This window comes from Phaenicophaeus curvirostris, chromosome 21 (genome assembly GCF_032191515.1).
Source record: "Phaenicophaeus curvirostris isolate KB17595 chromosome 21, BPBGC_Pcur_1.0, whole genome shotgun sequence".
NCBI lineage: Eukaryota > Metazoa > Chordata > Aves > Cuculiformes > Cuculidae > Phaenicophaeus > Phaenicophaeus curvirostris.
Genome location: NC_091412.1, coordinates 1,327,295 through 1,345,364, shown reverse-complemented (window position 1 = coordinate 1,345,364; position 18,070 = coordinate 1,327,295). Strand labels below are relative to the sequence as shown.

Genomic DNA, 18,070 nt, shown 5'->3' with positions numbered 1-18,070 from the left:
AGCCTGTTGAAGAGCCCCCAGATGAGCAGGGGCTGAAGGTGCTGCCTGGGACAGCCCAGGACAAGCAGAGCCCTCTGCCCAGGGAAAGCCCTCAGGAGGAAACCTCACTTGTTGCTTTTGAGGAGCCTTTTTGCCAGAAGAGACTTCCCACTTGCCTGAAAGAGGAATGTAGCTTTGGCAAAGGATTGTGTACCTTCCGAGCACACCCTGATCCTGCCTCTGCTTCTGCTCCACCTTGAAAAAGCCACCCAAAAAAAAAGGTGAGGGACCAGCACTACCTGGGACGCCTCTGCTGCATCACAGTGAGCCCTGAGCCCTTTGCTTGGCCCTGTCAATGCTCTGCCAGCCCAGCAGGATGCACAGAGCAAAGACAATGAGAATTTCATACATCTCCACAATTTAAGCAGAGTCTTTCCAAAATCCAGGAGCAAGAAACAAGAGGAAGGTTTCTTTCAGGTCTGCAGACAACAAAGGACCTGGCTAGGTGCTTTCCAATCTTCATCTTTCTTAGAAGGGAGGTAGAGGGATACCTGACATTCCCATTTACGGTGGCTGGGTTGCACCTACAGACTGATGTTAGAATGAGTCACTCAGCCAGAGCGGTGACACACATCATCCTGCTTTACAGTCAATGTCAAGCTCTTGTTGAGCCTCATGTCAATCAACCTCTCCATTCAGCCAGCGTGAAACATTTCTATTGTTATTGTACATCATCAAGACCAATCGTAACAGAGGAAAGGCTCCTTCTAGCCCTTCACAGACAGCACCATAACCTGCTAGCCCTGATCCAGTGGGAGGTGTCCCTGCCCATGGCAGGGGTGGGACTGGATGGGCTTTGAGTTCCCTTCCAACCCAAACCATTTCATGATTCTATGATGATTCCAGGACTCTGAATGACATGGGAAGGTCTTACTGCCACAGCGGTGACAGCCTCAGAGGCGTCCCCTGGCCAGAGGATACAACTACTGCTGCCACCACAGTCCTGGGTCCAGGGAGCTGCCTGGGGCAGGCACTGAGGCTTATGCTCCTCCTGCAGCAAGAGAAACTGCTGGGACCTGTGAATGCCCCCAGCTCCAGAGCTGACTTCTCTGGCTTTCTATTTAGCTCAGTTCATCTGCCATGAAAAGCACCCTGAGGAAAGCAGGGAGTCAGGGATTCCTGAATTCACCATTGGCTGCAAACAAGAAAGAAGTTTCTCTCCCTGTGCTCTCCGCATTTAGGAAAATCTGAGGGGAGTTCTTGCACTTTGCTGGATGCGGTTTGATGCTGAAATGCAAGGTAGCAACACATCTACCTGCCAGCAGGAGCCACATCCTGGTTGCTCCCACAGGATTGTCCACAGCCCCCCTGCACCCCAGGATTCCACGGAGCCGTTTACAGCTCTGCGAGCAGCTCAGACAGCGAGAGCTGGTTCAGGATGCGGCCCCATGTGCACAGCCCGGCTGCCTTCCCCCTCCAGGTTTACTCACTAATCTCCAGCTGCCTCTGAATCCTGCCCTTGCAGCGCTCCCGGTAGTCGGTCTGTGTGGCGTTGTACTCGGACATCACCTCCACGAACTTGCGCGACAGCGTCGAGTGCTGCAGAGGGGAGAGAGAGCAGAGGTGAGGGTGCTGCCCAGGGAGAGACCCGAGCCCCCCACCCTGGGAAGCCTCAGCCCTGAGCCACCCCCACACCTCCAGCAGCACAGAAACAGAATCAAAGAATCACAGAATGTCCTGAGCTGGAAGGGACCCACAAGGATCAAGTCCAACCTCTGTCCTGGCACAGGACACCCCAACATTCACACCGTGGGGCTGAGGGCCTTGGCCAAACGCTTCTGGAATATTGTCAGCCTTGGTGCCGTGACTGCTTCCCTGGGAGCTGTTCCAGGGCTCCACCACCCTCTGGGGGAAGAACCTTCTCCTCATGCCCAACCTAACCCTCCCCTGGCACAGCTCCCTGCCATTCCCTCCGCTCCTCTCCTCGGTCCCCAGACAGAAGAGCTCAGCGCCTGCTTCTCCTCCTCCCCGTGTGAGGAAGCTGCAGAGTCCTCAGCCTCTTCTTCTCCAGGCTGAAGAGACCCAGGGACTTCAGCCATTCCTCACACTCTTCCCCTTCAACCCCTTCCCCAGCTCTGTGCCCTCCTCAGGACGCTCTCCAGTACCTTCAGATTCTTTTTATCCCGTGTCGCCCAGAACTGCCCCCAGTGCTCAAGGTGGGGCTGCCCCAGAGCGGGACAATCCCCCCAGTCCCGGCTGGCGCTGCCGTGCTGGATGCAGCCGGGACACGGTTTCCCTCTTGGCTGCCCGGGCGCTGCTGGCTCATGGTCAGCTTGTTGTCACCCAGCACCCCAGATCCCTTTCCACAGGGCTGCTCTCCAGCCTCGCGCTGCCCGGTCTGTACGGACAACCAGGGTTGCCAGGTATATCCCAGTATAGCTCAAGCAAAGCCAAATCAGATATTGTATCAAGCAAGAAACGCACACTTTTTCAACCACGCAGCAGAAGCAACAGCTCGTGCCTGGTGGGACCACCCACATCCAGCACATGTGTCCTGGGCACTCAGCATCACTCTTGCACGCAGCAGGCGCCCACAAACTGGAAGCAGCAGACAGCCCTGCCGTGTCACCCCAGCCTCCCAGGAGCGCAAAGAAATCATAGAATCATGGAATGGTTTGAGTTGAAAAGAACACCTCCCACTGGATCAGGGGTTCCAAGACCCATCCAACCTGGCCTTGAACACCTCTAGGGATGGGGCAGCCAAGACTTCCCTGGGTAACCTGGGCCAGGGCCTCCCCATCCTTTGTGAAGAATTTCCTCCTTACATCTAGCATAAATCTTCCACTCTCCAATTTAAAGCTATTGCCCCTCATCCTATCACTACAATGGAAGATGAAAGAAGAGCAGGTGATGGAAAAGGGACAGGAAAAGAGTATCCTCAGAAAGGATCAGAAAGAAGATACAGAGAGACTGACACAACGAAGAAACTCCTGATGAGTGTTCTCTCCATGACTATCAGGGCCACCAGCACAGCCTAAGCTCATCTCTAGAGAGTTCCAGCTGACAGAGAGCCAAACCCAAGGGCTGCCCCCAGCCCTGGTGAGCTGGAGCGGCTCGGTGCAACGCAGCATCTCTGTGGGGTCAAACAGCACACTCCTGCCTCCAGGAGACGGCACTGGAGACACAGTGTGGCTGTTTTGCAGCTATTCTAAGCAAGCAGCAGCGCAGTATTTATGGCACAGCCTCAGCTCATCTTATTCCTCCTCTACTGGCAAACCACACACGCAAGCTCCCCGCCCCTCCGGAGCAGACTCTGCCCCAGAGGATCCAACCCAGAGCAAGGTCAGAGCAGCTCCTGAGGATCACAGCATGGAATCATAGAATCATAGAATCACCAGGTTGGAAAAGACCCATCAGATCATCGAGTCCAACCACTCCTATCAAACACTAAACCATGTCTCAATCCGGCAGAGAATCCAGCAAAGACGTGCTGTGCCATCCAGGCAACTCTTCATCTGCCTTCTCCAAATTGCTTTCCTAAAATTCACTTCATTCTCATTCAGCTGAAAAGCATCAACATATGTTGATCTGCAGCCAAATATAGCCTGGGTGTGCAATGACTCCCCTTTCTGCTCAGCACTACCCCACGCCGTAGCTCTTTTCCTTAAGTTACTTAACTTAGTGGGGTTTTTTTTTTTCAGATTGTTATTTTCCGTTCCCACAGGCATCCCACATGTCTACGAAATGTATTGCATTTTTGAAGGAACGCCGACTTTCATGTAAAAGGGGCTGAAAAAAAAGAATTTTAAATGGTTTGCAGTCATTAAATGAAACTACCTGGATGTTCAGAGTAATTAAAAATACACCAAAATGTACCTTGCACTTGACAAAACTCATTAAATGGAATATAGTAAGTAAAGTGAGGAAATGGGGTTGTTTCACCTGGGGCCAGCAAGCTGAGTGGCTGAGGGACCTGGGGCTGTTTAGGCTGGAGAAGAGGAGGCTGAGGGGATGGATGGAGTGGATGAGCTCAGAGGGCTTTTCCAACATTAACAATTCCATGATTCTGTGAGTTTTCACTCCCTAAATGTAGGGAAAGCAGCCCAATTTGCTGACCCACTAGGCTGCATTTCCAAAGAGGTCACGCAGCGCTGGGTGCACACAGCGGGCTTCAAATCCCCCCAAAATACACACTCAAACCTGGGACCTTGGTCTTCAATGTTTTTAATGCTGAGAAAGACATTTCTGAAGGCAGCCTTCCTCCCAGGTCCATCAGCATTATGGGAGAAGCTGAGATCCCACCCCTGAGTTCCCACCAGCTGGGTTTGGTTTAGTGCTGAACGCATCCAAGCGAGGTGAATATTTCCACCACATCGGCTTAGATAAACCAAGCCCAAATGCAAGCAGAGCAAAAGCTATTCTGAATATCAAGGACAAAAAGTACTGACATTTGGAAGAATGTAAATAGCAGCTTTTGCTCTGCTCCGAACTTAAAATTTGATACTTTTAGAAATAGGGAAAATATTGTCAAGATATCTGGGAACTGGCAAAGTTCCTGGGCTGGGGATGCCCTTGGGATCTGCAACCCGAAAGCTGCCCATGTTTTCTTGCTGCTGGTGAGTTGCCCCAGGCAGGGTGCTTCCTTCCCTAGGAAAACAGCCTGAGAGTTGGGGTTGTTCAGCCTGGAGAAGAGAAGGCTGCAGGGAGACCTTAGAGCAGCTTCCAGTGCTGAAAGGGGCTCCAGGAAAGCTGGGGAGGGGCTCTGGATCAGGGAGCGCAGGGACAGGACAAGGGGGAACAGTTTTGAGCTGCAAGAGGGGAGATTGAAATGAGATCTTAGGCAGAAATGTTTTGCTGTGAGGGTGGGGAGGCCCTGGCCCAGATTGCCCAGAGCAGTGGTGGCTGCCCCATCCCTGGAGGGGTTCAAGGCCAGGTTGGATGGGGCTTGGAGCCCCTGATCCAGTGGGAGATGTCCCTGCCCATAGCAGGGGGTGGGACGGGATGGGCTTTGAGGGTCCTTCCAACCCAAACCATTCCATGATTCTATGAGGTGATGTTTTACCACTAACAGGTATGTTCCAGCCTGAAAATCATAGAATCACCGCATTAGAAAAGACCCATCAGATCATCGAGTCCAACCATTCCCATCAATCACTAACCCATGTCCCTCAGCACCTCGTCCACCCGTCCCTTAAACCCCTCCAGGGAAGGGGACTCAACCCCCTCCCTGGGCAGCCTCTGCCAGTGCCCAAGGACCCTTTCTGTGAATTTTTTTTTCCTGATGTCCAGCCTAAAGTTCCCCTGGTGCAGCTTGAGGCCATTCCCTCTCATCCTGTTCCCTGCCCCCTGGGAGAAGAGCCCAGCTCCCTCCTCTCCACAACCTCCTCTCAGGTAGTTGTAGAGAGCAATGAGGTCTCCCCTCAGCCTCCTCTTCTCCAGGCTAAACACCCCCAGCTCTCTCAGCCGTTCCTTGCCTTAACGCCAGCTCACCCCGCGCTGTTCCTGGCTGACAGCTCCAGCAGTCACGTCGCTGCAGCTCCCGTCAGGCACACACAGCCCGGCAGCGCTGCTCGCTGGCCCTGCCAGAGCTGTCAGCTCCTCTTACCCACAGAGCGTGGTGACAAGCGAAGGCAGCAACACAACCCTGGGACAACACCGCTCTGTGCCCAGCTCGCCTCCCGTCCTGCACACGCGAGCGTGCACGCTGCCCACAGGTCCCAGCATGGGCGCAGCAGCCCTGAGAAGATAAAAGGCCACAGGAGCTTCGAGCTGGAGAGCACCTAGGGCAGAAGCCAAGGCCCCCAAGTGGAGCTTTGTCCTCCTTAGCCTACAAGACAGCGCTCCAAGCTGCAGCCCTGAGCAGCTCCTCTTCCCAATCACCTGCAATGCCTAGAGAAATCCTAAGAAATATCCAAATTATACAAAAATGTATCACTTCCATGAGCAGATCTAGAGGAGGCCATGGAGATGATCCGTGGAGCTGGAGCACCTCCCGATGAGGCCAGACTGAGAGTTGGGGTGGTTCAGCCTGGAGAAGAAAAGGCTGTGGGGAGACCTTAGAGCAGCTTCCAGGACTGAAAGGGGCTCCAGGGAAGCTGGAGAGGGGCTCTTGAGCAGGGAGAGGATGAGGAGAATGATTTTGAGCTGCAGGAGGGGAGATTGAGATGAGATCATAGGGAGAAACGTTTTGCTGTGAGGGTGTTGAGGCCCTGGCCCAGGTTGCCCAGAGCAGTGGTGGCTGCCCCATCCCTGGAGGGGTTCAAGGCCAGGTTGGATGGGGCTTGGAGCCCCTGATGCAGTGGGAGGTGTCCCTGCCCGTGGCAGGGGTGGAACTGGATGGGCTTTGGGGTTCCTTCCAACAAAACCCATTCCATGATTCTATGATGACACACCAGGGAGAGGCTCACAGACTTGCCCCAACCATGCAGCCCTGGACCCGATGAGCACGTTCCTCGCAGTGCAGCTGGTTTGCATGGCCACCACAGCACGTCTCCCTCTGAGGAAACATCTCCAGCCTGGCTGAGTTCTCACCACAGAAGCCTGTGCCAAGGTGGGACAGGCAAGGCCGCTTAATATCACCATGACCTAAAGGAGCTCAGCATCAGCAAAGCCCAGCATGAAAATGCGCTGAAGGTGATTTAGTCAAGAAAACCCAATTTCAAATAAAGGTGGTTTCTCTCCCTCCTGGATTCACTCATTTTCTCATGCCCTAAACCCCCATGCACCACAAAGAGCACGGTGAACAGCACTCGTGTGCGACACATCCTGTAGACCTCCTCACCTCCTGGGGTCTTCACTACTGGTGGCCACAGAGCGGTTTATGATGCACCTTCTGTGCTTTCCAGGAACTGATGGCAACGCTGCTTTTCCACCCCACTGTTCTCAGGGTCATCGGGCAGCCCAGCTGATTTACAATTACGGAGTTATTTAAATTACATGGGACCCTCGGAGGTCCTCTCACCTCTGATTCTGGAGTGAGCTGCCCAATGGTTTTCCACCCTAAGCCTTCTTAGGAGCTGCATGAATCCATGCTGGCATCTCAATGACCTTTTGGGTTAGGTGCCATCAGCCCGTGCCATTCTTGTATCCCTTCTGCCATCCCCTCTGCTACTTCCATTCCATTTATCTCTTTCTTATCTCTACCTAGAGGAGACACACAGGACGTTGCCTGCTCAGGAGCAGTGAAAGGACAAAGTGCTCAAGTCATTTCCCAAGGCGTAAACACTTCAACAAGACCTTTGTAGCAAGGACCAAGCAAGTGAACACTGCAGAGCACAGAGAACAGTCGAAGAGCCATGGACCGTGTGTTGCGATCGGACTCATAGAATCAAGGAATATCCTGAGTTGGAAGGAGCCCCTCAAGGATGCCACAAGTTCCAGAGAAGAGCAATGAAGCTGGTGAAAGGGCTGGAGAACAAGACTTCTGAGGAGCAGCTGAGGGAACTGGTGTTGTTTAGCCTAGAGAAAAGGAAACTGAGGGGAGACCTCATCACTGTCTACAGCTGAAAGGAGGTTGTAGTGAGGTGGGTGCTGGTCTCTTCTCCCAAGTGACAGGTGATAGGATGAGAGGAAATGATCAAGTTGCATCAGGACAGGTTCATATTGGACATTAGGAAAAATTTCTTCACCAAAAGGTTTCTCAGTCACTGGCAGAGGCTGCCCAGGGAGGTGGTTGAGTCCCCATCCCCACAGCAATATAAAAGAAGGGCAGATGAAGTGCTTAGAGATCTGGTTTAGTACTGGACAGGTACAGCTGGGCTTGATGATCTCAAAGGTCTTTTCTAACCTAGTGATTCTATGATTCAATCCAGCACCAACTGACTCTTTTGGATCCATTTTTCTCCAAAGCTTGGAGGTAACAACATATTTAGGGGTGCAGCATCAGGTGCCACCTACCCTCCCATACACAGTGCAAGCATAGCAGGGCAGCTCCGGTCAGCATCAAGTCTTGCACACGTGCTGGGACCAAGGTGCCTGATGCAGGTGAACTTGCACCGCTGACTGATCCAACAGAAGCCACCAGAGCCAAGGCTTTGGTCTGTACTGCCTCCATCCCAACATGCCCTGCTGTCCTGGAATGTTCCAGACAATTGCATAGCTCTGACTTCAGAAAAACAGTAAAAATTTGTCCTATTTTCACAGAGTACATGAGTTAGGAAATCAAGCCCTGGTTTCAAAAGCAGCTGGAGATCAGGGGTAACCTTGCCTTAGAGACCTCAGGTTATCAGCAGTCAAATGCTTCTGACTTAACCTGAGACCTGGGAGGATGCCACTGGCTGCGTGAGAGGCACATGATGTTCAGTCATCCGCCTTGTCCCCAGCTCCCCCTCAATGTCCTTTCCCTCGGGCTCCCCAGGTGCTTTGTGGTGCCCCCCCAGGTCATGTCTGCCTGCTGCTTCCTCAAGAAAATCTTCTTTTGGCACTTCTGCCAAGTCCTTTGTCTTGCCACAACCCCACTGACTGTGCTCTCTCTGCCGGTGCTCTCAAAGCCTTCCCACTAGCACCCACCGCAGACATCACAGGTGTTTCTGACCTGTCCTTGCTTTCCAGGCCAGGACTCGAGCAGCGCCCAGGAGTGACATCTGCACCAATCAGACCTTCCCACTGCAATCAGCTGCTCCTGAGAGAGAAAAACCTCTCTGCAGGACACTCCAAAACTTCTTTCACCAAATATTTCTAAGCTATTTCTTGACTTGAGGAGAGTGTGAGAGGGGAACTGCAGGATAAATCCAGGTGGAAGGGACTTCAGGAGGTCACAGACTCATGGAATAGTTTGGGTTGGAAGGGACCTCAAAGCCCACCCAGTTTCACCCCTGCCACAGGCAGGGACACCTCCCACTGCATCAGGGCCTCCAAGCCCCATCCCACCTGGCCTTGGACCCCTCCAGGGATGGGGCAGCCACCACTGCTCTGGGCAACCTGGGCCAGGGCCTCCCCACCCTCACAGGAAAATGTTTCTCCCTAAGAACTCATCTCAATCTCTCCTCTTGCAGCTCAAAATCATTCCCCTCATCCTCTCCCTGCTCAAGAGCCCCTCCCCAGCTTCCCTGGAGCAACTTTCAGCACTGGAAGCTGCTCTAAGGTCTCCCCACAGTCTTCTCTTCTCCAGGCTGAACAACCCCAACTCTCAGCCTCGCCTCATACAGGAGGTTCTCCAGCCTTTGGATCATCTCCGTGGCCTCCCCTGGACTCGCTCCAATAGCTCCATGTCCTTCGTGTGCTGAGGACTCTAGAACTGGATGCAGGGCTCCAGGTGGGTCTCACAGGGCAGAGCAGATGGGCAGAATCCCCTCCCTCACCCAGGTGGTCACACTTCTGATGTGGCCCAACCTTTAGCTCAAAGCAGGGTTGGTGACCCAGTTTCTAGCGTTTGCTGTTGGATCTATGAACAAGCCTCATGTCCCTCAATCCCCATGTAGAGCCAACCTTCTCCATCCTACCTTGGCTGCAGATAGAAGTGAGAGAAGCACATTCATTCATCACAATTGAACACATCACAGCCTTGGGACCAGCAGAGGTGAGAGAGGTGCACGCCATCCGTCTCTACCTCTGCCTCTGGATAACCCTGCTAAGAAGCTCATCAAAAGTGCTACTTACAGGTGGTTTCATGGGAACAAGAGGAAGAATTGTGTCTGTCTAATGTTAAGACTAACACTTCCTGAACAGCAAAGCCACATCGATGCCTGGTGGAGGGGCAACCACAGCTCCAGCAGGGAAGAACATCTCCAGCAGGCTGCAGGCCTGCACAGCCAGCCCTCCCTAAAGGAGCATCCGTCCTCTTAGCTTCAGCAAAATCTTAGGTGAGCTACCCAGCTGCAGCAGCGAGCCCTGATCTCGATTACAAGCTGCTCAAGCATCCTTCCAGGCACTGCAGAAACACTCGGAGACTTCAGGTTTCAGGTAAACCTTTTCTCTGCCAAGCTGGCCCTTCAGAGGGTGTTTTTGCTCCGCTCAAGATCACCTTTAGGGAGACGTTTAACATGGATGTGCAGAAACCCACACTCCTGTTTGTCCCTGCAGACCCCCAGAACTGCACGCAAGGTGCACGCTGCCCTCCCCACCACACGTACTCACGTCCCAGGTCTTTCAGGTTGGTTTTCTTGTTGATCCATTTGGAAATGTGCTGCACTGCTTTGCCCAGTATCTGCACACCAGAGCTCGACTGCTCTAAAGCCAAGCGCAGCCCACTTCTCCCACCACCTCCTGGGCTCCCTAAACCACCTCCAACTGCTTTCATCCTCCCCTTCCCGGTGCCACTGGGCAGAGACTCACCTGAGTTTTCCTTATCCGCAGGTCAGCAGATGACCTGTTCAGTCCTTCCTCTTGTTCAATACTCTGCTCAATACCTGGTCAAGGGAGAAGGACACAGATTAGTTCACACTGTTTAGAGAAATAAAAAAGGTATTGTTTGATGAAGGGAGAGTAAAATACCGAAGGCTGTGAATTGAGGAGCACCTGGCACTGAGCAGTCCCCTGCTACATCACTACAGAGCACTTGGTGCCCACCCTGTCAAGGGCAGCATCCATCACTCCCAGGCTGCCAAGCAAGGGTTTCAATCCAAAATTGATGTCGTGCTCACGTCTGATCTCTGCACCTTCCAGTATTCAAACCAAACAGGTTGCTCTTCTCCTGCTGCCAGGCAGGAGGAGGAAACCCAGAGCTAAAATGTCTCTGCAAGATACCAAAATTCAAGACTTCCCCGGGGACCCTAAAAATAGAAGGTCTGTCAGCTGCCCGGCCCTGCCCGGGGAGGATCCACCAGGCTGGCGAGAGCACACTTCATCTTGCTGAAGAGTCCTCTGCAGCAACGCGGAGATCCTCCCTTTTAATTATGCCTGGTGGTGCATCTAAATGAGATGGATCCTTCACTTGCCCAAAGATCATAAACCCAAGCCCTGCTCAGCATCCCACTGTGGGTTCGGCAGGGAGAGGGCATGGGGTTGCAGGGTAGGAGGTCTGGCACAAAGTGAGGCCATTCAAATTTGCTCCTCGAGGCCAACATAGGACATGCTTGTGCAAAAACTTTAAATTCAAGGACTTAAAAAGATTGGAAAAGAGTTCCCATCAGCAGGCTGGCCCAGTGTGCAGAGACACGCTTCCATGTAGACCACCAGATGTGAGCTGCTGGCACCCTTGAGTCTGGCTGAAGACCTTCTTCCCAGTGCAGATGTCCTACAGCTCTTCGAGCCCAGCCATCCCCAGGCCCTTCCATGCTGGAGCAAGTCTCACAAGCCCAGGTTCCTCCTGCAGCAAGGGCTCCTCATTCCCTGGAGTTTCCTAGTGGCTCCCACCACCATCCAGTGCAGCAGGGCAGAGGACACCACCACCAGAGCGGGCTTCTATGTTTCTGCTGTGTGCTGGAACCACAGCAGCACCCTCTGTAGAGCAGCAGCACCGTAAGGAAGCCTGTGGGCTTGGGGAACCCTTGAGGGAACCCTTGGCAGTGCTGGTAGAGGGTGTCCAACAGCACAGCACGCTCCGGGGAAGTGCTGGAGAACATGAGCACAAATTCTGTGCTCCCTCCTGTTCTCTCCTGGAAGAAGCATCTGTTTCCAGCACTTATTTGAAAGGTCCTGTCCCACACAGCCAGACTTCTCCTGTGCACCCCGGCGAGAGCACTGGCTGCTGCCTGCCCAGCATATTCCATCGGCAACCGGTCTTCCTCCACACTTGTCATCATCCGTTCCCACTTCCCAAGGAACAGTATTGGCAAACATTGTACTTTTAGGATCATTAATAAAATGACATTTCCCCAAGAAGCTGGTAATTAGAATTAGCCATCGCATGAGCAATGTGTGTCCTAAAGAAGTCAACTCGTTGTCAGCAGATGGTATTTGTGATCAGCCCTGACTGTTCTTTCACTGATCGTGCTGGCCACAAGCAATTTGGGATATTGGACTGATAATCTGCTGCTCCAAGTAAACATGATACCAGGGAATCATTTTTGGGAAGAAGAAAGCAGGAATAGGGGAAGATTGCAAGAATGGGAGCCTGTCCTGCAATCCTTCAGGCTCTCAAAGCCCCTTAAAAAAAAAACACAGAACAAAACACCTATGGAAAAGGATTTTTGTTTCACACCCCTGTCCTCACCTGGACAGGAATCCCAGTATGGCCATGGGGGTTCTGGTGTGTGGGAAGGATCAGTGGTCTATGAGACAGGGAAGCTGCTCGTGGCTCTCCTTCCATGGTCTATGGAACAGGGAAGCTGCTCGTGGCTCTCCTTCCATGGTCTATGAGACAGGGAAGCTGCTCCTAACTCTCCTTCCATGATCTATGAGACAGGGAAGCTGCTCCACAGCATTTTGTGTCATGGGGGATGGGTGGGAAGAGCAGAGCCCCATGGCAAATACTCACTCTTTAGCTTGGAGCGCACTTTGTTCGCTGTCTTCTTTATGTCAGACATCAGCTCTTCCAGCTCCTCCTTTGTTTCTGGGGGGAACAAAAAGAGCAAACAGGGATTTGTTGGGAGTTACAGCCAAAATCTTTTGCCTCTTAGCATGTGGAGACCGGAGGTGCGAGCACAGCTTCTGTGAAATGACCCTGCTGCTGGCTGGGCAAGCAGAGAACCTGGGAGCCAGACCCCACACAGACCTAACCTGCCCTGTTTCCATGCAGTAGAGAGGGGAAAAGAAGGGATACACAATCCTGTAGGGGAGAGAAAACCACTGCTGGCCACCAAAACCCTTCTACTCACCAAGGGCTGATGTCCCCAGGTCCCTGCCCAGGTCCCTGCCCTCCCCAGGGTGGTATGAAAGGTCCTTTCTTCCGCCGGCACCTCCTGACCAGCAGCCAGTGTGTGTGTGTTCACCTCCCAGCCTGAACTTGCTGCTTTTGGCAGAAAAGGGAGGGCTGAAGCAGCCAGAAACCAGCCCCCAGTTCCACGGCTCATGTCCCAGGAATGACTTGGAGCAGCCCAGCACCGGCAGGAAGGTGGAAAGCAATTCTGACATTTCAACGGGCCCCGTGGGGCACAGGAGTCGCAAACAAAACTGAGTAGAAGCAAGTCCCTTCCTCTCTGTCCCCACAAGCATCCCATGCATGATCCACGCAGCCTCAGCATCTCCCAGGGCCACCTCTCCAAGACTGCGAGGGCTTTTACAAGAGTCTCCTAGGCTGCCAGGACTACAGACTGGGCAAAAGAGATGATGAAACCACAGCAGGTGTCACATTTGAGAGAAGTAAATCAGCTGTGGAAGCACTGAGCCCTGTCTGACTGACAGGATCTGGTACAACACTGTCTGCCCTCACAACCACACGCAAATCAGCTCCAAGTTCACAACTACAGACAACAGCAAGTGCTGCAACGTCTCAAAGAACTCATGGTTTGTGGGACTTCTCTGTGCATTGCAGCAGCATCTCCAAGCCACAAGTTGTGCTCAGCAAACCTGGCCTGCAGCAAAGCCCCCGATCAGCCCCACGGAGGATGTGGAGGATACTGGGATGGGGAAAACCAGACATGAACCAGCACTGGAAGCTGCTCTAAGGTCTCCCTGGAGCCTTCTCTTCTCCAGGCTGAACAACCCCAGCTCTCAGCCCGCTGAGAGGAAGCATAAATCACCTACCATTCAAATATGATACCTCAGAAATGCTGCCACCCTGACGTTCTCTTTTGATTTTGATGAGATCAAGACTTAATTAAATAAATAAAACTTTGTTTAATCGACTCTAGGCACATTAACTGAGTCATTTCACTGGCTGTGGTAGCTCTGATGCTGCATGCTCCCAGCTGGCAGTCCCAGGCGTAATTAGAAAATGGTGATGCTGGGAATACGCTGGGGGAAGGTCACATCCTATCGACGGCTGTACAAGTTTCTGACTCAGAGCGAAAAGCTTCAGCACTATTGGGAAAAGAAGAAAATGAATCCATCTGTGAATACCTTCACCCCAGGTATTTCTGAGCAAGCCAACACTGTGGCCTCACCAGGGGATGTGGAACAGTTACATATTTATAGAATCTTAGAATTATTAAGGTTGGAAAAGAACTCCAAGCTCATGCAGTCCAACCACCAGCCCAACCCCACTGTGCCTGTTAAACTATGTCCCAAAGTGCCACAGCCACACATACTTTGAGCCCCTCCAGGGATGGAGATTCCCCCACTGCCCTGGGCAGCACCTGCCAGGGCTTCACCACTCTGGTAGTAGAGAAATTTTCCCTACTATCCACTCTAAACCTCCCCTGGCACAACTTGAGGCCATTTCCTTCTGTCTCATCCCTTGTTACTTGGGAGGAGAGCCCAGCACCCACCTCACCACAATCTCCTTTCCAGGAGCTGCAGAGAGTGATGAGGTGTCCCCTCAGCCTCCTCTTCTCCAGGCTGAACAACCCCAGTTTCCTCCACCTCTGATCCCATGAAATGTCACCAAACTCCCTGCTACGTTCTTCCCCTTCTCCTGGTCAGTCTGGGCTGCAGTGATGCCCTCACTGAGGACCCACAGAGCAAGTGGAAGCGCAGGTGAACATCCCTCCGTGCTGGCCTCTCAGGGAGGGGACAGGACCACGGGGATGGATGGAGGGGGCTGGGATGTCTTCCCTCCAACTATTTCCAACTGAGCAGTCGGGAGAAAACACTCCTTCTGGCTGGCTTTGAGTCACAGGACGTGTGAGGATTACTTGGAGACCTGGCAGGCACAGGCTTCCCAGATAATTATTTTCACATCCATGGTGTCTGTTTAAGTGACTCACTCCAATCTATTTAACCATTCACGGCGAGTCACATTCGGCAACAGGAAGCTGAAGCACCACAACAGAGCTGCCGCTATGGCCAGTGCCACCCCGGCTAGCAGAGCAGCACCAGGGGGCAAGATGTGATGTCTGAGAGGATGGTAAAGGCTCCCCGCATCCCACAGCTGCCCCAGGAACTCTGTGCCACCCCTGCTGGCATTGAGCACACCAGGGATGCCCCATGGCCATCAGCACCATGGGGCCATGCCCCAGCCGCTGTGAGAGAGGAGAGGAGGCTTTGGTCTGGGGTCACAGAGTCACAGAACCACAGAATGCGGGGAACCACAAGGATCATCAGTGGGGAAGGGCCTTGGACCCCATCTCTCCATGTCAGAGGGATGCAAGAGTGCCTGTCTTAGGGGACTGAGGCTTAAATGAAGCTGCACGGTGACTTCTGCACGGCACAAGGTCCCACACTGGCACCAGAAGGTGCCTTCTCCAGCAGCAGCAGCACCTTGGATGTTCCACAAGGTCCTGCCATGCCTTAAAGGGAAAGAGATGCTGAAATGACTAGAAAGAGCTTTGCAATTGGCTATTGAACATTTGCAGGCTCCTAATGTGTAATAATTAATGATTAGAGGAAATGGGCTTGTCCCAGATGAGATCCTGGGTGTACCAGAAGGACAACTGCTCTTGTTCCAGGAGTTTGAGTGTGTGAGAGATACTGAAAGGCAGCACCAACTTGAACTGTGACTGCTCTGGATGGTGTTTGCAGTGTGAAACTGCTGGAATCATTAAATATCCTGAGTTGGAAGGGGGATCCACAAGGACCATCAAATCCAACTCCTGTCCCTGCACAGGACACCCCAACATTCACACCGTGGGGCTGAGGGCCTTGGCCAAACGCTTCTGGAATATTGTCAGCCTTGGTGCCGTGACTGCTTCCCTGGGAGCTGTTCCAGGGCTCCACCACCCTCTGGGGGAAGAACCTTCTCCTCATGTCCAACCTAACCCTCCCCTGGCACAGCTCCCTGCCATTCCCTCCGCTCCTCTCCTCGGTCCCCAGACAGAAGAGCTCAGCGCCTGCTGCTCCTCCTCCCTGTGTGAGGAAGCTGCAGAGCATGATGAGGTCTCCTCTTCTCCAGGCTGAACAAACCCAGTGATTTCTGCCACTCTTCATTGGGTTTGAGAGCAGCACAGGGCAGGCAGGAGTCCAGGCACGGTTGGCAGCTCTTTCTCCTGCCCAGCAGCACGCCCTCTGCCAACAGCAACCAGGGCACCTGCCCGGCAGAGACAAAGGCTCAGCCCAGGCTGGTAGCACCACCAGCTCCAGCAAAGCCTCAGATGCTTGGGAAACAGGAAAAACCAATTCCCTTGTGCCTCCTTTCCCTGTAGCTCTGCGAGTTCCCCAAAGCATCCCCCTTGCAACAGGGAAGAGGAGAAACACAAGGGACCGACACCAGAGCTGCCACGAAGGATGCTCCTCAGGGCCGGTGGCCACACGCTCAACATTGCCCTTCACCGTTACCAGTGCAGAAGGAGGGAAAAAGCCTCCAAGCTCCCCAGTAGCAAGAAGGGCACAGCATGCAGGCAGGCATCGAGCCTCCACCCTGTCCAGATAACTGCAGATGACCAACAGCCTCCCACCACAGCACAGATGATGGAATCATTAGGGTTGGAAAAGACCACTAAGATCATCCAGTCTAACCATCAGTCCACCTGAGCATCATCATGACAGTGACTTAGCACACACTATATGGTTCTCAGCTGTCGAAGCCTCCTCACTCACTCACTCACTCAGTTTTTGGATTAATAAACTCTCACCTCTTTGCAACCTGCAATTCTTTACTAACAACAACCAACCACCATAAGCAAGAAAAGTCCAAACTCATTCATAACTGAGTTACCTGACAAAGATGGGAAGAAGGATTTGCTTGGCTAAGAGTTGGCTCTTCCAATGAAAAAAATAAAGAAGATCCTGACCACGATTCCTTCAAGGAAATTTAAAGAAATAAATCTTTCTTGCCTTAAGAGGGACCTGGACAAGTTGGAGGAGCAGCCGATGACAACCTCACAAAGTTCAACCAGGCCAAGGGCAAGGTCCTGCACCTGGGTCAGGGCAACCTCCAGTACCAGAGTGAGGAGGGAGGGAGGAGGAAGGGATGGATGGATGGATGGATGGATGGATGGATGGATGGATGGATGGATGGATGGATGGATGGAGAGCAGCCCTGCAGAGAAGGCTTTTCCAGCTGAAGTCCTGTTTGCCAAAAAAGATTTGGGACATCAATGACCTCTGTGCAGTCCTTCAGTTCCCTAAGGTTGATGTCCCTTCTTGGAAGTGGAGCTCATAGTCTGACATTGGAACTTATTTATTCAAGCTAAGTAAAATGAGAAGAGAAAAATCAGACGCTTGGTTTGCAAGATGCTGACTCAACCCTTTCCTAATCTGTTAGAGTTTTTTCCACTCTCACCAACAGAAGCAAGTGCAGCCAGTACAACAGAACCAGGGAGCACGCAGAGTGGGAGGCAGGAGAGAGCTGCCTGACCACCACCCCGAGCAAAGCCGGGGTTGTCCCTTCCCTACAGAAGGAACACAAGGAGATCCAGCTGCTTGCTGAGCTGCAGAAATAGGACAAGGCGGAGCCATCCATCTGCCTTTGCCAGGAGCGAGGGCACAGGAGGCATCGGGACCATCGTGAGGGGCCGGCAGTCCTGGGATTTTTAACTTTCAGTATACCAAGGGAGAGACGAATCCTGTTCCTGACTGGATGTTGGGATTTGATGTCAGTGCAAAACATCACAAGGCTTTTATATAGGAGCAGAACTGAGATGATGCACGGAAGGGGCTGAAAACTTCTTGTGGATCCCCTAGGACTAAAGATGCTCCCCAAAACGTCCCGTCTGGAACACCCAGCTGTGTTTGGAGGTGATCCACAACAGATTAAGGCTGTAGCTTCTAAATTTTTAAGTCACTAAAAAAGGAAGCATATGAGATGTTTAAAACTGATGTTTCTATGATGTATTTTTAGGCAATTAAAAGCTGGTTCATGGTATCATCAGTGGGACTGTGCCTACAAAATATGCTTTTGTATTATAGAATCATAGAATCATGGAATGGTTTGGGTTGGAAAGGACCTCAGAGCCCATCCAGTTCCACCTCCTGCCATGGGCAGGGACACCTCCCACTGGATCAGGGGCTCCAAGCCCCATCCAACCTGGCCTTGAACCCCTCCAGGGATGGGGCAGCCCCCACTGCTCTGGGCAGCCTGGGCCAGGGCCTCCCCACCCTCACAGCAAAACATTTCTGCCTAAAATCTCATCTCAATCTCCCCTCTTGCAGCTGAAAACTGATCCTCCTCTTCCAGGAAGCAATACAAATACCATAACCCCACCTGGGCTTGAATCCAACTCATGCAACAACCCAG

General features: G+C 52.6%; 1 protein-coding gene across 1 annotated transcript in view; it reads right to left on the bottom strand.

The window, feature by feature from the left end:
* Positions 1 to 18,070, bottom strand: part of STX1A (syntaxin 1A) — a 75,418-nt gene that overhangs the window by 8,350 nt on the left and 48,998 nt on the right. Inside the window, exons 4-6 of the mRNA XM_069873995.1 lie at positions 12,335 to 12,409; positions 10,252 to 10,325; positions 1,470 to 1,578 (exon numbers count right to left, since the gene is read on the bottom strand). Coding sequence (XP_069730096.1) covers positions 1,470 to 1,578; positions 10,252 to 10,325; positions 12,335 to 12,409 — 258 coding nt within the window. The remainder of the gene's footprint in view (positions 1 to 1,469; positions 1,579 to 10,251; positions 10,326 to 12,334; positions 12,410 to 18,070) is intronic.